Consider the following 23,039-nt stretch of genomic DNA (forward strand, 5'->3'; position numbering starts at 1 on the left):
CCTCATGAAGCAAGTGGTCTACTTGTGGGACCAAGTGCACACACTGGTGCAGGAGCGGGTACACAGCGCCAGAGCCCAAGAACGGAGGCAAGGACTGTGACAGACTCGTCTTGCAATCCAAGAGTTGCACGGATGGCCGGTGCTTGCAGGAAGGGCGCGGTTGTCAGTGTTCAGAACACGGCTGTGGATCAGTCTGTGAAGCACAGTCAACTGTCCTGTGGGGGCTGTAGCAGCAGTTACCATGGCAACTTAGGCAACTGACATCAGTGATAAGTAAATGATTTTTCAATTTTTGTTGTCATGGCCTAGGATTTATGTATTCATTTATTTAGAGCTCTTTAAGCCCTTGTCAATAAATAAACCCTCAGAAGAGTGGTAAATTATAATATAAATATAGATATATATATAAAACTATGTTCTGAAGTTTCAAACTGAGTGTAACATGCTTCACTGTTTCATCTGATAATAAACCTCTAAAAACATGGAAAAAACATTCTGTTGTAATCTAAAAAGAACAAAAATACATAGGATTGTATCACATATGTTAGGTAACTTTTTCATTCTGATAAAGTCATATAAAATACGGGCTGTCCTATGCCCTAGAGCATGCTGACCACCGCCCTGGTCTCTAACCAACCCCAGTCTTGACAATCTAAAGTGTCTCCTGAAGTTGTTCCATGTCCCCTGGGTGGCAAAATCATCCCTGGCTGAGAACGGCTGACATAGAACCCATTACTACAATGACAACAGAGATTTAAGTTCATTTTCATAGTACATTTTGTTATTCTTTCATTTTGAGCAACCTTTTTGACGTTGTCAACCAAGGGAAGATGGCAAGGCTTTGCCAAAACGAGAATGTAAAACTTCCTCTCTCCCCAGATCATCAAAGGACCATGCACACTGTCGTTTGATGAAGCGCACATGTGATCAGTTATCTCTGTGTCACAGCGATAGCCCTGCTGCTCACAGGCGGCACCGTTGACTAATCTACTTCCTTCTTCAGAAATGCAACAGCCTAGAAACTGCAAGTATCAAGCAGTTTTTGTCCACTCAGTAGGACCTACGTCTCACTAAGCTGGGCAACGGGCAGGAAGACCACAACACAGGGCTGTCGAACCCTGCTGGGTTTTACTCTGTTTACTGATAACAGCTTAACTTTGAGCAAACTTTACCACAGATATCTTTTCAAAATATTCCTTTTCATGTCTTGACATTTAAGAGGCTTTATGTTAATTGCTTAGATTTCTACTTCATAGGGGAAAGGCAACAGTTAGAAACTTTGAAACGACTGGACTATAAATAAACCCAGGCTATTTTCTTTTCATATTTACCTATTACATTCTGGCTTGCTCTTTGATGAAAAGCCGAAGTTGTACAGACTTCATGCACATATACCATTTCTTATGAGGACTATAATGAGGCTCTCTGAAGCAAAGCCTATTCATCTAGGTTATTTGCAAGACTAGATCAATGAGCCACTTATTTCAAGCAACATTTGGTGCAAGATCATACCACCAGTGTCACCGAGTTTGAACAGGGTTTATGATCTATTATGTTTACTCTTGATCGTGGTTGAACTTTGAGCCTGTTTTGCTGACTTCACTCCATTGTGCATCAAAGGCCTCAAGAAGAAAAAAGGAAAATCAGGCAGTTTGATGTTTGAAAATAATTCTGAGATAATGTTTCATTCAACAGAAATTTTTTAAACTTCCTTTACCCATTATACTTTTTTCAAGACCTCCCACACTTTTAAAGGAGTTTTCCTGACAAGAATACCCAGGTGGTGCCACATCTAAAAAAAACTGATGTAAAGAAGAACAATCTTTTAAAAATTTATTCCCATGCTGTTTTAATAAGGAACCAACAAGGAAAGAGGGAACACATTGTTCCTCTCTTCCTCAGCAGGGTAGACTAGAGAACAGAGAAGTGGAGAGAAGTGAAGACTTTCTACTGTATTGAAACTTATCCAGATAAGGACATGGATGGATTTCCCCACATCTTGCAAAGTAAAACTTCTTCATTCTTTTGAAAGTTTTCAGTTTTTTTACTTTGACTTTCTTGAGGCAGGTTGAAAGATTTTTGAGAAATTCTTCCTTCTTTAATTAAAAAAAAAAATATATATATATATATATTCAACAGCAACTGTCTGAAGAAGGGGAGAAAAAAGGAAAGAAACAAGAGAAGCCACAAAGCCCCAGTCGCACTTAGTTCCTGTTCACTCAGGGCAGCTGGTGACGTAGGCTGGCTGTATTTTGAATTCACATATTAGAAACATTCATTCAGAGAGGAAACTGGCTTTGGCATAATCTGCAGAAGAAAACAGCTTTCACAGAACTGTTATTCAAAAAGAATCACAGAGAACTGTACTTCTTGTTTAAATGAACCTTAGCTTAGCTCTAACGGGGGAATAGCAGGTGTATTTTATGGTAGGTAACTTCTGATTTAAAATTTGAACAAAGTTTCATAAACAATGATTGGAATCGGAGAAAGAATCAGACCCCAAAGCCTGAGAAGCAGAGGGTTTGGGGTCTCACTGATCAAAACAAGGGATTTAGCAGAGGGAGGCTTGCGCTGCTTTGAGTTGAGGTGTCTTGTCTACCTCCAAACACACCTTTAAAGCAGCTCTGTCTGTAACATCAGAACCCTAGCTGAGATCCCTGAAGCACCGAGCTCTCTCCCAGGCCCCACGCTCACTGGGCCCTGCCTGGCCCGCTGCGCGCTTCCTTGTTAGGGTCTGCGGGACTCTCCCTGGACTGGAGCTTTGGCGTCTGAGCCTTCATATCTCTACCTAGCATCTAATTTTGTGCAATAAAGAATAATTCACTTATTAAAGACACTCAGGTCATTCTTTTCAAGTAGAAGCTTACATTTCAGAAACAGGAAGATGATTTCTAGCCTCCATAATTTCATGGTGTTAGACCATTGTATGTCATATACCACTGCTCTGCTCACAATATTTAGACAGTTCCATAGCAACGCTGAAAACACAGCCCCCACAGGTCTGCGTTCCTCCTGCTCTGTGTCAGGGCTTAGAGACATTCCTGAGAGATGGAACCCCACCCCAGAGCGCTGCATCTGGAATGTTCCCTTTATGGTAGTCACTCCAGAAACCTGGAGCAGAAGTGCATCTTAGGGCTTTGTATTCAGTTCTAGAAACGTCCCCCTCGTGCTTGCAGACTTCAGCTTTTGTTTATAAGGCATTCAGAAATCCTCTTCTTCAATTCTGAAATGGGCTAATAACATTTGACTACTTTATAGTTGACCTTTCTTGTTCTTTTCACAGTAGAAAAATAGATTATCACCTTTTCATTATCTAAAATGTTTGGTATAAAAATATTAGTGGAGATTATAGAGATGCAAATATCTTCTTAAACCTGGTTCTCTTTCCATATGCTTCTTGAAATTCAAAAGTAAATTTCTTGTTTTGGCTTATTGTTGACCCAGACAACAAAAATTTACTTTATTATACTATCCATTTGCATTAAAATATGTTTTCTACAGTGTCTGGAATAGAGATTTTACTTTATCTTATTTTTTTTTTTTTGAGCCACACTTCAGTTTATTGGCATCGTCAACCTATGAGTGAGACAGGACGCTCCCCATGAGGTGAGATTGTTCTCTCTCTGCCATCACACGTGCCCACACAGCTTCCCCTCAGAAGGGCAGCATTTCAAGCTGAAGTTGGGGTAGATTATTTATTCCTTTTTCACTTTCACAATTTTTACGTTGCTGCCAGAAGCCTTCTCAGCGTTTGCTCTGAATTCTGTCTTCAGGGCATCTCTCACTGCTTTTGCACAGATCTGAGAGTATCGGGTGTAGCTGAGTCCAGCCTGTCGCCAGTAGGCCACCATGATGTTGCGCGCTGGGTCAAGTCGCGAGGACCGGTCAACGTCGGCTCAGCGCACGGCCCAACTTATCTTATTTTTTTAGTAGCTTAAAACAACAAGTATTTATTTTCTCACAGTTTTTTCAGAAGTAGCTTAGCTGAGTGGTTCCAACTCAGGGTTTCTCATGAGGTTGTGGTCAAGCTATTTGCTGGGACTGTAAGTCATCATATTTCATATTCTTGGCTTTGTTATACAGTGTTCAACAGATTCCCTCTCGCCTCTCTTTTTCTTTTTGAGTTTAAATCTGCTGTGCCATTTGTCATTAAGATATCATCATCCTTCTGGCTGAACTATTTAGTCTCCTGATTTCCTTGGAAAGCGGGGCCACTGATTGAAAACATCCCCATATACCACTGATCAGAAAGGAGCCTTGCATCATGTCCAGGGGTCAGGCTGGGGCAGAGGGACCACTCAAAGTCCCCAGGCCTCCATCGGCATCAGCTGGTTAGACCCAGTGAAGACGAAACACGACATTCAGTCTTGGTGCTTTCTAGGGCTGCGGGGTCTCAGACTTTGATGTGTGCACAAGTCACGTGGGCACCTCATTAAGATGCAGATTCTAACTCCTTAGTTCTGGGATGAGCCTGAGATTCTGCACCAAGCACAGAGATTTTAAGTAAATGTTGTTGACTGCCTCTCGTCACTGTTGGCGGCCCCCTCTACCTGATTCTCTTCTCCATCAATCTTATGAGCCAAGTCACTACCTAACTTCTACTTGCATTTTGTTCAAAATATCTTCCTAAATTTTTGTGACTCTCTAATCACACAGGCACTGCTTATGTCCAGATTATGTCCCCTCACGTGGGGTTAACATGATGGCCTGATTCTTTATTACTTTTCAAATGTTCCAGGTAGCACTTTATAAAAAACACAATACTTTATACAGTCATCACATTTGATCCTCAAAACAACCTGTGTGATAGGCAAGGCAAACATCATCTCAGCTTTGCCAACAAGGAAATGGGTTCAGGGAGAGTGAACTATTTTCTCAGGGTCGTGAAGCTACCAGGTTGCAGAGCTGCAGCTCTGGCCAGAATCCCAGTTCCCCAAACTATTTCTGCCTTCTTAAGGCCAAGTAACAATAGCACCACAATAAAACCCACTGAAAATTTCAACATGTCTAGAAGACATGTAGCAATTTAGCACTGGAAACGACCTCACAGATGACAAAATCTACCAGCACCCCACTTCATACAATGCAGCTCCAGAGACTCAGGGACCATGTCCGACACTGCAGACCTGATTACAGACTCGGTCACTACTTGAATCTACTGACTTCAGATACAGCATTTTCTGCTACACTTTTCAACCTTATTCCTTTAAAAGCCCCCAGCATTTTTAGCTTTCCATAATATGTGCCAGTGACCTGTCCAATGTCAATTTTGGCCAGTCTCATAGATGCGTCTCTGCCAAAGACAGGTTCTGTCTCCTGCTCTCCAGCAGCTGGACCACACTCACGTTACCTCTGGATGGTAGTTTCCACTGCTCACCAGACCTGGCGCAGAGTCCCTGCGGTCTTTCCAAATCTCAGCCTTCATCAAATTCTACCCCCTCCTCAGAGCCCTCGCTGCCTTTCTGGCACCTTAGGAAACCTCTCTTCTTGAAGTCCTCAGAGTACTGGCAGTTCCTAGCACACATTTTTTTGTACATCCTCATGGTATCATCCTGGTCCCATATCACCCCTTCCCCAACACTCAGTGTCTCCTCACTGAGGACAGCTGATACACAAAATGCTATTTCTTCTCCCTGGGACATGCTTCCCACCCACATATGAAGCCATCTGTCAGGTAAAACACTGCTTCTCCCATGAGGTCCTGGCTGATGTCTCCACGTGATGGAGGAGAGCACTCTTTGGGCTTCTTAGCACATTCTGTACGTTACTCCTTCACATCAGTTGTCTGATGATATCGCTGGTGTCTGCACGTCTGTTCCCTCACGGAAGACTCCTCATCATGACACAACTTTTCCTCTGCACTGACTGCAAGGCCCATCACACAACTGGAGCTTAGTATGTGTTAAATGAATCAAAAAATTAAATGTGCATGCCCGTAATAATGAAGACATTCTGTACCCTGCTAAACTTAAGAAAACAAATACAGACTTTGAAGCTTAGAGGGGAAAAACTCACCAGGGAAACAGGATCTGGGTACCATTGGCCTGGGCCTAATTCCTCCAGCAACTACAAAGCAAGGCTGGAGAAAGACCAAGCGGCATCTTGCTGAGACATGATTGCTCTCTCAGGAGTCGGAGCCTCACGCTTAGAGGTAACATCTTGCCTCCAACTACACTTCTCAGAGTTAGAGCCACTATCCTCATATTATGACTGTACTGAACTTGCTATTTCTTAGCTCACCAGATTTTCTTTTTTTAACTGAAGTATATTTGATTTACAATGTTGTGTTAGTTTCTGGTGTACAGCATAGTGATTCAGTTTTATATATATATATATTTCTTCTCATATTCTTTTTCATTATAGACCATTACAAGATACTGAATATAGTTCCCTGTGCTATACAGTAGGTCCTTGTTGTTTATCTATTTTATATATAGTAGTTAGTACTTATGGATCCCACTGAGCTCCTTCCCCCTTGGCAACCGTAAGTTTGTTTTCTATGTCTGTGTTCTATAAATAAGTTCATTTGTTCCTTTTTTTTTTTTAAAGATTCCACATATAAGTGGTATCACATGGCATTTGTCTTTCTCTTTCTGGATGACTTCACTTAGGATGATGATCTCCAGGTCCATCCATGTTGCTCCAAACGGCATTATTTTATTCTTTTTTATGGCCGAGCAGTATCCCACTGTATAAATAAACACAACCTCTTTATCCAGTCATCTGTTACCAGATTTTCTTAAACCTAAATTTTAAATTTTTGTTCTAAGAAGACCCTCCACCTACTCCCCAGGGGACAACTCTGTAGTCATCTTTCCACAGACAGCATTAGGGTCGTTTCTGTGATGGCTGCTCTGCTTCCACACACACTTCTTTTATGTTTCCAAAACCCTGCAGGCAGAACTCTACTTAAGCATTTAACCCATGGGACTGAGACTCGTGTCTGTCTCCCTGATAGACCATGAACTACACAAAAGCGTGGAGTTCACCTACCTCATGTATACTTTTCAAAGCTCAGCGATGTTTAGCACTTTTCATGGAGCAACTATACACTAATATATTTAAAAGTTGGGGGAGGGGAGGAAGGTGGCAAGACGCAAAGACATCTTTGCAGCTAGTGTTCTGGATGCAAATTAGTTTCTGTTGATTAAAAGATTTAGAAGCACAGCAAAGTCAAAATGCTCTTCCTCCTTCTGCTTGTGGGTGAGGCTGTGGAAACAGGAGCGTTCCTGCCCAGCCCCTATTCACAGCTCCTCGCCTCGCTTGCAGCTCTGGGAATCCACTTCCTAGAGTCCCGAGTGTTGGAAGACAGTCAGGGACAGCAGCAACAGCTTCTTAATTCCAACATACTAATACCTGCAGTGCAGTTCCAGGAATTATTCTAGAAGTCAGAGCTCTGGTAAAGACTTCGGAGGTGGGGTCAACCTGGAGGCCCAGCCCAGAAGCTTTGCTTGTCACTTCCAATATTTGTGTAAGCACATAATTTCCTGTATTAAAACACTTCTTGCTTAAAATACCTACAGTGATAGTTTCTGTTTCTTACTCATCCTGTCCGATACAGTAAGAAGGAATAAGAGGATGGGGGAGCGGAAGTGGGGGAGAGAGCAGAGATCGGGGGGGGGGGGTGTCCCTGTCTGGAAAAGCACAGGCTATGAAAAGAACTTGTGCTACGTGACCACTGATGATGGCCACCTGACCTCCCTTTCTTAGAGCGTTTACTAGAAAGGATCTACAACTGTGAATCCTGCCTCTGTCCCTTTGAGATGTACTGTATATCCTACAACCCGGAGTGTCGTTCTCAAGGACCCAAAAGCCATTCCTCTGAAAGGTAACCATCAGGAAGGAGAGGGTCTCTGTCTCCCAGTCTCTGAGGACAGATCCTAACTTCCACAACCACCAGCTCGCAGACACCATGGCTTCAATTGTGCCCTGACCAACCTCTTACAATCCTCAATTACCTGACTCTATCCGAGCCCCTACTTGCTCCCCTCCCTTTTCCTTCATTCTGCCTTTAAAACACCCAGGTCTCTTTGTGCAAATCTGAAAGGAGTTCAGCATTTTTTCCCACTGTCAGTAGTTACTGAATAAAATCTGTTTGTACCAGTTTTACTAATGTCCGGCTTTGCTTATCTTCGACAAGAGAAGGTTTATCTTCTTTTTTTTCTTTTTCTTCTACTCTTATTAGATTCACTTGTTATCCTATCAAATCATAAGAATCTAATTTATTTCCTCTATGAAAACCTTATATTGCTTTATTTTAAATTATGAAGATTACAAAAATGCCATAATGATTTGCGATGGCTATAAAAGCACATTTTCAATGTATCTTTTAACAGGGGAGATGTTTTCCAGAATTCCAGAGATTTTCTCCAGAAACAGCTTTCCCTGATTTTTACCTTAAGTCTGACAGATGAGGTAAATATCTCAAGTACCACTCAGTATTATGAACCAGTCAATAAATGTTAGAAATTTCTAGTCTACTTACAGTTTCAGCCTGAATATGAGTGGAAAACTTCCCTTCAAATTTCATCTAAAAACCTGTGATTTAGTGTACGACCTATGAACCACGAAATAAACTCACACTAATAGAGTCATTTTTGCCAGCTGGTTGCAAAAAGAAATTCCCATTGGTGGTTCAAAATGGAAATTTCTTGGAGTAGAGATAGAAGTCCCATTCTTTCTTTGGCCTTTGATTAAACAGAAACGCTTCAGAGTAGCCCAAATTCTTTGAAATTTATAACACACATTTACAAGACACCACTTGGAACTATCCTCATTTCATGTCACTGTTAGATTTGTGCATTTGCAGGAAATGAGTAATTCATCAAACATGCAGAGTCCCATGATTTTCAGTTCTCTTGAGGAGGTGAAAACAGTTGTTTAAGAGGGACTTGGAGATACTTAAAATTTTATACTTGTTAAATGTTTCTGACCTGGAAGGCAGACACTGCTGACAGGTGCAGATCTGGGTTAAGCTTGAAAAACGTTAGAGAAATTCCCCTGTTGACTAAGAATCAATTCGCTGTAGTCCCAAGAGCTGGCCTCTGGACATCCCCTTTGAACTCTTTTTTTTTCCTTCAAAGGGATTCATGCAAGGAACTGTGATTCACTGAATATTCTTTCCTAAAAAGAAAGCACCTCCATGGACAACTTGGAAATTTCCAGTACTAATATAACAAACTTATTATAATTTTTTTCACTATTGTTAGTCATTTCTAATGAGGAACCCATGGAAAATGTGAACACTCTATGAGCTATGACTTGAGAATCCGTTGGTCTCAAGCAATCCTGACCTTGTATTAAAAAAAAAAAAGAGCCTTCACCAAACGATGTGAAGTCTTCAAGAGAGATTAATATTTGTGACACAATATTGGGATTATAATGCTAATTAGTTGGAATAACAATATTATAAAAACAATAAATTACAATGTTCATAATAGGGGAAGGAAGGTAGCCTTTTGGAACTACAAATATTATTTCCAATTATGCCAACTCTATCTTGACATAAATATCTTTCATTTCTATGAGATACCAAGGTAGTGTTAAAAAAAAAACAGAGCTAGATGGTAGTTAAAGCAATAAAAACGGATTTCATTCAGGAGTATTGCAAGAGGAGAAGAGAGATCTCAGTATAGGTCTGGGCTCAGTTCTGAACACAGCTTGGGCACTTATAGCCAAGCGGTGGGGTAAGGGTCAGTGGATGAAATTACTAAGAAGAAATATCAGGGGTAAGGGAGTATTCTGGCCAAACCGACACAACAGGATTCCTGCTGAAGACTGGCCAGGTGATCAGACATCACCTGGGGAAGGTGGAGGATGAGGAAACCAGTTAGACATTGAGAGCGATTGGACACGGAGCACGGGGCAGTCTTACTAAACTAACCTAGTATGAATCTTGCTAAAACTGGATTTTTCAAGAAAGTGGGCCTGACAGAAGGCTTAGAAGCCCGACTAAAGTTTGACCAGGCGAAGAATCTTTGCCATTAGAATCTCCATGCCTGAGGAGATTTTCTGTACCAAGAAATTTAGCTAAAATGACAGATGGCATGTCCCCACCTTTTAAGAACATTTCCTGGAGATTTCCCCCATCACTTCCTTGTTACAAATTAACAGCAATTGGAAAAAACACTCCTGTACAAAAACTATGACTCAACTGTCAAAAATAGGAGGGCACAGGAGACAGGGTGAGAGGAAGCAGATGACTTTCTGGACGCAATCCTGATTGAAAGCCGTATTTTAGGTTTCCATCAAAATCGTGACCTGAGATGAGAGCCAAGGAGAACTGTGGATGTACAGAGGCAGATGGCAGACTGAGGAAGGACCCGCGTCTGAGGATCGCCTGAGGGCTCAGAGATACTGCGTTAATGGTTAAGTCCATTAAGGGGACTCTGAATCACCCTCCGGCGATACTTTGAGGTGGCTTCTGACAGATCTAGCAGTTTATGGTTGCCAGGTTCTGTTTCACTAAGATCACAGAGGTTTTCATTAACATCTGAGCGGCTGAGATCCAGTCTCTGTGCATACTTTTCATAACACAGTTACTCACTTATGAAGGAGATGCTGCTGCTTCCTTAGTCCGCTCGGGTCTTCCATTTTCACGTGGTCAGTGACAGCGCTACAGCCCCCACCATCCACAGAAAATGCTGACAAGCTTTCTGTACAAGTGCACGTCCATCATTGATCTTGAGTCACAGAAGTATCTCCATTTTTAATTAAACATGAACTTTTTTTAGCCTATTGCTGCCGAAAAGGTTTTGGCGCAAAATTAAAAAAATAAATAAACAAGGAATTGTGCATTTATATTACATGATAAATAAAAAAGAGAAACACTCTTGCAGAAGCATTTGGACACGTTCTTCAGCAGGAGCACTCAGTTTCTATTTCCTGGCCACGCTTTACAGACAATGTACTTCCCATTGTCCACATTCCCCAATGACCCCACCCATGTGAGGTTTTGCAGCTCTTTTCACATCACACTCATGACACAGACTGTAGCAGGGCACAAAAGGCTGGTGTAAAAAGACACTAGCTATGAAAAAAAGCTTCAAGTGCTTCTATGGATATCCCCACACCAGAGGAATTTAGCTGTCTCTAGCTCCTGTGGCTGTCCCATTAGCTCTGAAAAGATGCAGGAAAATGAGAGATGAGTTATCACTCAGTGCTTTTCAGATTTAACCATGTGTGAAGGAAGAATTCTATTCCCTGTCAACTGATTCACAAGCTATTAGATAAGATCACAACACAAGCTGGAAATACATATAGAAAGGTCACAGAGTCCACTTTATTGTATTTTAATGCAGTGATTCATGAGAGTACTTCATGAAAACATGAAAAATCTGGGTCAGGACAAATGCTAAACCAGAAAAGATGACTGGACATAAACATGAATATGAAGCATAAGCCAGAGCTATTTGTGTAAACCAGTAACGAGTGTGGAAAAAATATCAAAGAATGAATACTGGCATTAAATCACAAGTGAAGTAATAGGAAAGCAGGCAATTCATACTCTAATTTTAATTTTTTTCCTATTTCTTTATAATACACTTTATATTTGAGAGCAATTTTAGGTTCAGAGCAACAGGCAGAAGATGATACAGGAATTTCCCATGTACCCCCTTGCCCTATATGTGCATAGCCTCCCCTGTTATCAACATCCCCCACCAGACAGTACATTTGTTACAACTGATGAACCTACATTGATACATCCGGATCACCCAGAGTCCTTAGTTTACATTATGGTTCATTCTCGGTGTCGTACATTCTATGGGTCTGAACAAATGTGTAATGACGTGCAACCACACAGAGTGATTCACTGTCCTAAAAACCCCCTGGGCTCTGCCTCTTCATACCTCCATTCCTCATTAACCTCTGGCAACCACTGCCCTTTTCACTGTCACCATAGTTTTGCTTTTTCCAGAATGTTATACAGGTGGACTCAAACAGCATATAGCCTTTTCAGGTTGATTTATTTCACTTAGTGCATTTAAGGTTCCCCTGTGTTTCTTCATGGCTTGATAGCCATTTCTTTTTAGGGCTGCTTAATATTCCATGCCTGGACGTACCACTGTTTAATTTTACTTTGTAAAATACTTTCTCTTTAAAAAAATTAAGATATTTCAAATATATAGAAAATTTTGAATTACAGCACTCATATCCCAATTTAATCAATGTTAACTTTTTTCTATTTATATGAGAAACTTTTAAAAGAAAATAATTGAGTACAAAACATTTACTTTCCCCTATCTCAGAGAGAAATAATGACACTACAGCTTCTGTGTGCTCTGTCACCATGAAAAATACTGGGTAACAAACTACCCCAAATCTCAGTGGCTGAAAACTACAATCTTTTATTCTCATAGACCTGAAGAAGTGCTGAGGATTCGGCAAATGCAGGTTGGGCTCTGCTGAGTGAACCCATTCAGACGTGTGAGAATTAGCTGGGGGACTGCTGAGGAGGGCTGGGCTTAGCTGGGGCCCCCTGGCTCTCCTCCGTGTGTCTCCCCATGGACTGGCCACTAGCCTAGATGAGCCCTTTCCCTCACCATGCAGGGGCAAAGGACAGCAAACAGAAATGCCACAGCCTCTTGAGGCCCAGGCCTGGAACTGTGATACCATCATTTCCATCACATACTTATGGTCAAAACAAGACACATGGCCAAATCCAAAGTCAAGAGGGGGAAAGTGCAGCTCACACATCATGGGAGGGCACTGTTGGCCACAGTTACAGGTCAAGTGGGCTGTGGCTACCAAAGGGTGAAAAACTGGGGCCAAAAATGCAGTCCATCTCAGCTCTCATCCATGATTTCACACTCTTATCGTTATGTCTAGATCCATAAACATCGAATTAGTTGTTTGAGTATTTTCAAATTTTAAAGTTTACAGAAAAGTGATACAGTAATTTATTTAACCTAGTACATTTTGCCTCTTGTAATCATTTTGTTTGTAAGGATTATCCATGCTCATCAATAAATTTGATTTTTTAATTTTTTACTACTGAATTGTTTCCATTATATAAATATTTATAATTTATTTCTGTATCCTCCTACTGACAAACATGTCAGTTGTTTCCAATTTTATGTTATCACAAAATTAATGTAATAAAAGTCTTGGATACGTCCTTTCATGCAAAAGTATGATGCCTCCCTTATAATGTATCTAAAACATCTGAATTGTAAGGTAAGTGCTCCTTTTACAACCAAGATCAGTGTGTCCAACAGAAATATAATGTGATCCACACACACAATTTTAAATTTCCTAGTTCCCATATTTAAAAAAATTGAAAAGAAACAACATCAGTAATATATTTTATTTAATATTATTTAATAACATATTTTACTTAATACAATATACACAAAATATTGTTTCAAAATATAACTCATAAAACTTATCAATAATATATCTAACATTCTGTTTTGGTACTCCTTCTTTGAAATCCCATGTGTAGGTCATCCTTCAAGTTCAGCTCAGCCCAGCTTACCACATTTCCAGCACTCGACAGCCACATGTGGCTAGTGGCTACTCTCTGGCTCAGTGTAGTTCTAAATGTCACTGAATTACTTGCCCAAGTATTGGTACCAATATAGGAGACTTGCAATTACTGTACATCCTTATCAACAATTGTTAGCAATAAATATTTTCCATTTTTTGCCCGTCTGAAGGTTAAGCAGGAAAAAGATGTCAGTGGAAAACTGGAGAAATCTGATTTAGAAGTCTGTAGGTTAGTTAGTCTTGTGCCAAAGTTAATTTTCTAGTTTTACTAATTGTAAATTTGGTTACATAAGATGTTAAAATTCAGGGACGTGGGTAAAAATCTTACATGAACTCTGTACTATGTTTCCAAGTCTTCTTTAAGTCAAAAATTATATTGAAATAGAAAGTTTTTAAAAACCACTCCTTAATTGAACTTGGATTTCATTTTTCCTACAGGTCACCGGGTGTAACCACTTAAACAGGCTTTCCAAAGTTTGGACGTGTGAATTGGAAGCATTTTTTATTTAACTACAATAGGAGATGGAAGAGTTTAAGATCTCACTCTCAGTCTGCTCTATAATGAAGATCGGCCACACCTTCTGGTGTCAGTGAACCCCAGAGGCAAGGCCAGAGAGGACGGAAGCTGCCTCTGGGGACTGAACTTGGTGCCTCTGTTGTGAGTCCTCACCTTTTCGGTCTCATGCCACTTCCCTGTATGCCTCTAAAAACGCTGGTCTTAGTCTGCCTTGCATTAAACATAACTGGGCAATTAGCACAGAGCACTTTCTCTCTGTTGGGTTAAATAAAAAACCACTGTATTCCTTTGAATAGCGTGCAGGTCATGCTAATGAATGTCTTGACCTGAATAGATGATGATGGTAACATTCCAACCCTTAACAGAAGTTAGAGGTTGAAATACCACGCTTCCTTTCACTCGTATTTATCTGTAACCATAAGTGGTGTCTTTTTCCCCACAGTATTCCTCAGAAGTCTTCAAAACTGCCTTCCACTGACTAAAGGTTTTAACCAAGAAGAAGAAAAAACAAATAAGCAAAAAGCTCCTAGCCCGCGGCCAGATGCTGCCCTACTTAAAGTTATTTAGAAATTGTGACCTCCTGTGAGCCCGCGGAAGGCAGCTGTGCGGACGGGGCGAGGGTGTTCGGTGAGGAAGTCGTGGTTTTTCTCGAGCTCTCTGGGCACAGATGCCCACATCTGTGCCGCTTTCAGATCTGAGATTCTCCAGAAAGTTCCCTTCTGCATCCTCCAGGCAGCCTTTAAACCCTACTTACAGTTCCTGTGATGAGTGAGCCTCCTCTGCTTAACAAAATACTCAATAAGCGCTCCCTTGACTAGTAAACAGCCAAGCAAACCCCCCTGTTAACCATTTTTTAAAAAACTGAAGCATCGTCAGTGTACAATGTTGTGTCAGTTTCTGGTGGACAGCATAATGCTTCAGTCATCCGCATACATGCATAGAGTCCTTTTCATACTCTTTTTCATTATAGCAAGTTCCCTTTTTAGATGAGCTCTGAAGGTCTGAAAACTGCGGGCTGTTCAGAGTAAGCATCAGGGAGGGGTGGGGTAGCTCAGGCAGCGACAGTCCTGAGCTGAAGCACCTTCCCTTTAATTATCACAGGAACTGTCAAAACACACCAGAAATAAGTGTTTTGCCTGTGACGCTACCCGAGAGATCCATGAAGGCAGCACAGTGGAGGGAGCCGGAAAGGTCCATCCAGAGAGAGGTGGTGGGGCATCCCCCGCCATCAGTTCCGTCTAACTCATGATTGTGCTTGTGACTTACATTGGATTTTTCTGCCAGAATTCTCAAGGTTGAGGTTTTCAGTCGCATTTCCTCCCCAGCGAAAGATGTAATTCCCAGCATTCGCTCACACAGGGTGTCTGCCTGCAGTCACAGTTTTCCTTTCGGGAGCTGCCTGAGTCCTGCTTGAGGCATCCGACTGGAGCCTTCAGCCACGGCGTCCACCCTGAAGCCCTCACGGAGTAAAGGGTGTCCAAGCGGAGGTGACAGAGCAAGGCTCTCTTTTGGCTGATGCCGCCCAGGACTGACTGTGGCCACTAGCTTTCACACCAGCATTTCTTGAAGCTTCGGAGCCACTTATTCAGCCTGAAATAGAACCCCCTACCTTGGCACCACCCTGGAAGAGAAGTTAGCCAACTGTCAGCGGGAACACTTCCCTCATATCAGTTGTCATGGGGGAAGTTCCAGAGTGAGACTGAAATTGAGAAGGAGAATGGATCTCTGAAGACAGGGCAGTGGGTTCTCATACACCCAGGTCTGAAGTTGATCACCGGGGAATCTGATCTCAGTTTACGGGATGGGAAGGTCCGGGGTAGGACACCAGGGTAATCCATCACCACTTCTCTCCCAGGGTGTTCTTGGCTGAATCAAAGTCAAGGCTTTGCAAAGGACCCAGGGTTCATGCTTCAAACAGTTATGGGAAGCGCCCTGGAGAGATTTTGTTTTGATTCTGTTTTGTACATGTTTATGATCATAGCAGCAAGCAGTCACCCCTGGAGGTGCCGTTTGAGATAAGAGGCTGTTCCAGGCACTGACTGCTGTCACATCTCTGTCACCCTCAGTCAGGGATGTGACTCAGGGCAGACATGCCTGTGGCTCTATTCCTCTGAGTAATAAATCATGTGAAAAAGTAATTCCATTGTGGGGATATTTGCTAACTCTAACCATCAATTTGTTGAAACTTCCACACCAATTAAATTCTAGTACTTATAAAACTGACTTGTCTTAGAGTGGATACTCTGTGGTCAATGGAGTCATAGGCTCTGGGTGTGTGTCCTTGCTCTGCCCTGCTCAATGAACCAGGGAAAGAAAATATGGTGGCATGGACAGCCCTGGGGTATCCAATCAGACACCCAGCACCAAGAACTCCAGCCCTAAATTGTACTAACTATGCTAACACTCACTTGCTACCTAACCTCTCACAGCAGTGACTGAGTGTCTATCAAACAGAGATGAAACTGTCCTTTTTTTCCTGGGTCCCTGTGAGGTCTGATGAATGCACAGAGTGAGTTCTCAATATATATATTTCTTATTCCATGTGTGATCTTAAGCAGGTTTAAAAAAAATCTCTGAGCCTAGATGTTCCACTGTAAAATCTAAGATAAATATCTATCTCATTGTATTGTAGTAAAGATGAACTGATATATGTTGGGAAACATGGTGCATAAGTTCTAAAAATCTATGAGGCAATTCCTACATTTGTAAACCAGTGTGCCCTTCTAGTAAAGATCTTTTGAGATTCTTCAGGAGAAGCGTGATATATCAGAAGTGAAGGGACTTATCTTAAAATGTTTCTTGAGTCATAAGTAAGAAGAGGAACATGAGAAAGCATGTAGACATTCAGATGCGTGTATCTACATGTCAGCATTAAGGTGAGTCTAAGAACACGTGACTGCACGAGCAAAGACACTTGAGAACTTGACTGAACGTGGATATTCTCCCATCACAGTATTGTGAGTATATCACGTGACAAATAATCAATCACTGATTCCTGGAAATGGCCACTTTAATATGAACTAGTGTGCAGGGCATCCTGCACAGCTAATGTGTATCTTTCTCATCTTTTTTTCAACCTGTTTCCTGCACTGCAAAGAAACTGACACAGGATGCTTGTGAAACGAGATTTAAATTTTCAGTCCAGACGTGTTACAGCTGAGCAACAGAAAGCCCCTAGATTTCACAGAACTCAATTCTAATGTTTTTCTAATGGAAACCCCCATGGTTTGCAGGGTTCTCATAAAGCACCTTGGAATCATATGATTAAAGTCGATCTCACACTTCTTTCTGAGCTTGCTGCCATCAAAGCGTCTTCTCAAATTTTCAGGTCAGCACAAAATGTTGTCCTACTAAGTGATCTTGAAACGTTAGCATGAAGAACTCTGCACAGAATTTCCCTACACTAAAAGTCACAAAATACACTCAAAGTCATTATGCAATAGATGAATTTGAAACCCAAAACAAGAGGGAATTTTTTCCTATTAAGTATCTTTTTTTAAACAACTTCATTGTGGTATAATTTCTGTGCAATAAACTACACATATTTCAGACATACAATTTGATGAGTTTTGATAGCTGTGTACACCTATGAAACCACCACCACAATCAGGATCCCTAACAATTCCATCACTCCCCAGGAGGTGCAGATATCAAACTCCCAATTTATCCCCTCCCACCCCCTTTACCCTCTAGGAATCATAAGTTTGTTCTCTGTGTCTGTGAGTCGTAGCAAGAGGGATTTTTGATGAGGGATGTCCAATGAGGAAGGCAGCCCACAAGTGATGTCCTAAAAATCCCATAAGATGATACATTATTATTCTAATTTTGAACTGAAAGAGCTCAAGCTTCTAAATCAGACTTGAAAATTACATAAAGGCCCTAACCCCTCATTAAAAACCACAGTCTTCACACACTGATGAAAATTTCCGTGAGGAGACCTGCGGGGACACAGTGGTCCCTTTCAGCTACGGAAGACAAGTGGCCAGGAAAGAGCTTCAGTGATGAGCTGAGGGCTCCACACATGGGAGATAATCCCCAAAGGAGATTCCAACTTGGGAAAGACACAGATGCATAAAAGAAGCTACCAGGGTGGCCCTCAGGACTACACAGGATGGGAAAACCCTGATCTGCATGGGAAAGACGTTCTCTTCACGGAGCTGAGAGTCTTCAGGGCTCACTGCACTCACACACTGAAGGGAACTGGTATCTCCGAGTCCTGTCAGCTTTCATCACACAAAGCACCGATTTTGAGAATCAGCTTAAAACCATCGATCAAGCAAGGACTCTGAAGTCAGACTTTAGCTCTATTCCAAGTTTTGACACATCCAATTTGAAAATTAATCTCTTTGAAACTCAGTTGTTTATTAAATGGGGATAATGACATTTGTCTCAAAGGATAATGTCAAAGGTTGGATCAAGTCATCTAAAATACCAGAGATGATTTTACAGCTGTTGTCTCACTTTATTATTAGCTATCATTATTAATTTCACAATGAGCATAAAATTACTTCTATACCAAATCGGAAGGGAAAAAATTGGCCTGTGTGGCCTAGGGTACTATTTCCCTTGAATCATGGGTGTATATAACAAATAAAAAATTGACACAGAGAGTTGCACCAGCAAGGAGCATGAAGTCTCCTGACAATCAGCCTCTTCCAGATCTTTTTACTTCCCTGAGTTTATTCCTTTCCAGACACAACAGAGCAGGATCCGCTACGTGAGATCAGTCTTGGATGCAATTTTCATTTTCAGATGCCTGTACTGTAGCAAGGTGTCTTTTTACTGGTCAAACTATTGCAAATATAATGTGCTATTTCCTGCAGTGAGAAGAAGGGGAAACTGGTGCATGTTATTTTATGAATGAATTTCTAGAACTACCTGTGACACATCCAAACCTGAGAGTTACCATTTGACTTAAGTACGCCAACAAAGCAAGTGACACTTCCTTAACCGGTGAACAGGGTTCTGAATGATGGAAAGTGTGGTCTAGTGGTTAGGACAAGTGGCTGGAAGTCATGCTCCCAGGAGGTGTCCCTGCCTCTGACAGTGACACGCTGGTTGACTTCAGACTAGTCATTTGACAGGTATGAGCCAATGTGATCATTTACACTACTTCTTTTAAACCTCAAATGCCACCACACCAGAGACAAAGTCCAACACTTCAACTCCGAAAACTATAAATCCAGGTCACTTGATAATCAGTGTGATTCTATTCTATATAATCTGTATATGTATTATATTATATTTATCAGTAAGGGTAGCAGGATCAGCACAACAGTTCTCTGAAGGTCAACACAGTAAGCAAATAAATGTATGAATGAAAAGTGAAATTTTGAAATGAATGAATCGTTATCAACACGTCATGTCGTAGTAGGACGGAGCCAGGACCAGGTACTACTGATATTCACATAAAAATCACACAAAAACTACAGTCGCTGGGTTTAAGGATGTCACCAAGCTGGGGACTTCTTTCCTCAAAGACTTACCATTCTCGGGCTCTCGGGACATCAGACAGCGAAGAGCAGCGATCCCTGCGAGACGGGAAACCCGGTGCCTTGAGACTGCAGAGCTGACTGTTGGGAGCAGACATCCCAGCTGCGCTGAGGCGGCGGCACTGGGAGTTCAGGGAGAACAAAGTGACTAGAGTCAGCAGGAAAAAAAAGGAAAAGAAAAAGAAAAAACCCAGCTATAGGGAAATGACTCTGCCCAGGGACCCGCTGCAGTGTTAGCCGAATGCTGGTTAGTGCTTATCTGTGATGAAACCACCAGAAGCCAAGAAAGGACCAGTTAAGAGGGTAAGAAGGAACAACACTCAGATCACACAGGGACAGAACTTGTCCCAAAAGCCTGGGCGGAAGACCTAAAATTCCAGGGGCATCAGGTAGAGTACTGCATGGGGTCTTGCCTCAGAAGCAGGGAAAAATCAACCTGTGACAAATCGTCGCTTTGATCCCATCTAACAAAGCCTGACCTGGAAAAATCAAAATGTTTTCAAATAATGTAACCATGTCTACGAATATTTATAAGAATGAAAAAATATCTAGCACCCTAAAAGGTAAAATCATAACTCCTGACATCTAATCAGAAATTACCAGGCATGCAAAAAGAAGCCTGGAAAATATGACCTGTCATGGTGATGAAAATCAATCAGCTGGAACTGCTCCAGAAATGACACAGATAACACATCTAGTATACAAGAACATCAAAGCAGTCGTTAAAACTGTATCCCATACACTCAAGAAGTTAGAAGATGGAAGATGTTAAGAAAAGACACAATAGCCAAGACATGGGAACAACCTAAATGTCCATCGACAGATGACTGGATAAAGAAGTTGTGATATATTTATACAATGGAATACCACTCGGCCATAAAAAGAATAAGATAATGCCATTCGTAGCAACATGGATGGACCTGGAGATCGTCATTCTAAGTGAAGTGAGCCAGAAAGAGAAAGAAAAATACCATATGATATCATTCATGTGTGGAATCTTAAAAAAAAAAAAAGACACAAATGAACTCATCTACAAAACAGAAACAGACTCACAGACATAGAAAACAAACTTGTGGTTACCAGGGGGGAAAAGAGGTGGGAAGGGATAAACTGGGAGTTCGAGATTTGCAGATATTTACTACTACATATAAAATAGATAAGCAACAAGTTTATACTCTATAGCACAGGGGACAATATTCAAAATCTTGTGGAAACCTATAATGAGTAAGAATATGAAAATGAATATATGTATGTGTATGTATGACCGAAACATTATGCTGGACACCAGAAATTGATACAACATTATAAACTGACTACACTTCAATTAAAAAAAAGACACCAACTAAACTTCCAGAGACCGAAACAACAATATCCAAAACGAAAAATGCACTGGATGGGACAGTGTCGTATTACACGAAGACTAAACTGCAGAGGAGAAAATAAGGTGTGTGCGCGTGTACGTTTGTGTGTGTGTGTGTCTGTGTCCCATTTACTGCAATTCCTGAAAAGAACATTACAGGCAGCGCCTCAAGATATAAAACCTTAGGACTTTATAGAGCAACAGAGAGGCCTTGATAGGAATATATAATGTCCTAACACTGAGACCAAAAAGAAAAAAAAAAAGAGGGCAAAATCACTTTAGATGGGAGACTCTGATTTCCTTTTTCAGAAGCATGAACGGTGGGCGTTTCTTTTCCTTCAGAAGGGGAAGGCACGGAAGCGAAAGCAGAGCTGAGGGACTGGGGAGGGTCTCCGGTGAGTCGAGGCCTGCAGGGGGCCCCAGCCAAGTGAAGGCAGATGGTTTCTCAGGGGAGAGCTGGCCTGGGCTCAGAGCACGGGAACGGGCAGGGCCTGAGCAGGGCGTGGGGAAGGATGCTGGGTGTGCCATTCAGCCCTCAGGAGCCTCCATTCCCATATCTAAAATGGAAGTAATAATACAGACCTCGTACACTGCTTTAAAGATTAAGGGATACCATTTTCCTAATCAGACTGCTCAACAGGATCTGCTTCCTCGGGAGCTGAGGGTGGGGCTGGGTGCGTAGGTAAAAGTGAGTTGAGATGCCCAGACATACCAGCTTGGCTCCTTAAGCTCAGCGCGATGCTCAGGTTGACTTTTCTATAATCATTGCTTGTCTCCTTGTTTTTTCACATGTGTTCCATTTCCTCTTGACAAGCTTATTCTTTCCCCATCTTTAAAGACTCCACAAGTGGTCTCCACAAGTAGCTGTGAGCAGTGCCTCTTGCAAGATCACATCAGGACAGGAAAGGCACCGTGGCCGAGGAGAGCTGTCAAACAGCAGCGCCCGCACATGCTTCTTCCTGAGGCTCCAGAGAAAAGCCCATTCCGTTTGGAATCCCAGTACATCTCCGGAATTTCACTAACTCTCGAGCTCAGAATACGGCCTCTGCGTAGGATGTAACAGGCAGTGGTAATAGGGCTCCTGCGGCAACAGCTAGGAAAATAAGAATAAGAGAACACCAAAACATCTCTTTTTTCAGTGTGTACTTCTTAAAAGTTGTACTAATTAAATGTTTAACTTCTCCCTCACCCCAAGTTTTATGGAAAAATAACTGGTAGGTAACAGTACATTAGTTGTATGTGTGCATATATGTATATATTGCGAACGGATCACAATAAGCTTAGTAATATCCATCAGCTCCCATAGTTAACAAGCTTTTTTCTCATGATGAGAACTTTTAAGATCTACTCTCTTAGCAACTTCAAACTACACAGCACAGTACCGTTAACTACAGTCCCCACGATACACATTACATCCCCAGGACTTGTTTATCTCATAACTGGGAGTTTGTACCTTTGACCTCCTTCACCCATTTCCTCCACACTCCACTCCCCCTCCACCTCTGTCAACCACCAATCTGTCCTCTGTATCTATGAGTTCATTTTTTTTAGTTTCTATTTATGAGATCATACAGCGTTTGTCTTTCTCTGTCTGACTTATTTCACTTAGCACAACGTCCCCAAGGTTCAAGCATGCTGTCGCAAATTGCAGGGTCTTCTTTTTTATGGCTGAATGTTACTTCACTATCTATAGATAGATATATAATATCTTCTTTCTCTAGTCATCCATCAGCGGACACTTAGATTGTTTCCATGTCTTGGCTACTATAAATAATGCTACTGTGAACATGGGGGTGCAAATATCTTTCCAAGATAGTAATCTCAAAAAAATCATATTTTTAAAGATAACCAATTGTTAGAGAAGCAAAGAGGACTAGATTAATTAAAAGTCAGAGAGGGAAGAGCCCTTCCTAGGTGGGCTGAGATCACAGTCATTTTCTTTGCCACAGCCAGGCGCAGGTGGAGGGGAGGGTTTTGGAGCAGGCAGAGAAAATGCCACAGTGAAGACAACAGCAGAGCTTTCAATGGCCACACAGGCTGACGTAATGGATTAGAATCCATTGGAGTCCCAAAGGCACAGCCAGTTTTCCACACAGGACATCCGCTTTGTGCTTCTGCTGCCCAGGGGGTTGGCTGCCTCACCTTGAAAAGCTGAATGAAATCTCCAACACTTCACTGTTTT

The 23,039-nt window shown here is 41.7% G+C and overlaps 1 protein-coding gene and 1 long non-coding RNA gene across 2 annotated transcripts in view; both read right to left on the reverse strand.

Moving 5' to 3' along the window:
• LOC107033465 (uncharacterized) overlaps positions 1-23,039 on the reverse strand; it is a 282,054-nt gene that overhangs the window by 95,083 nt on the left and 163,932 nt on the right. Inside the window, exons 9-10 of the long non-coding RNA XR_012063609.1 lie at positions 21,570-21,950; positions 19,492-19,619 (exon numbers count right to left, since the gene is read on the reverse strand). This is a non-coding gene — a long non-coding RNA (uncharacterized lncRNA). The remainder of the gene's footprint in view (positions 1-19,491; positions 19,620-21,569; positions 21,951-23,039) is intronic.
• On the reverse strand, positions 3,540-3,854 carry LOC116285262 (ATP synthase subunit epsilon, mitochondrial). The gene has a single exon (XM_031690132.2). It carries the CDS (start codon positions 3,849-3,851, stop codon positions 3,696-3,698), a length of 156 nt encoding a protein of 51 aa, XP_031545992.1. The 5' UTR covers positions 3,852-3,854; the 3' UTR covers positions 3,540-3,695.

This window comes from Vicugna pacos, chromosome 23, assembly GCF_048564905.1.
Source record: "Vicugna pacos chromosome 23, VicPac4, whole genome shotgun sequence".
NCBI lineage: Eukaryota > Metazoa > Chordata > Mammalia > Artiodactyla > Camelidae > Vicugna > Vicugna pacos.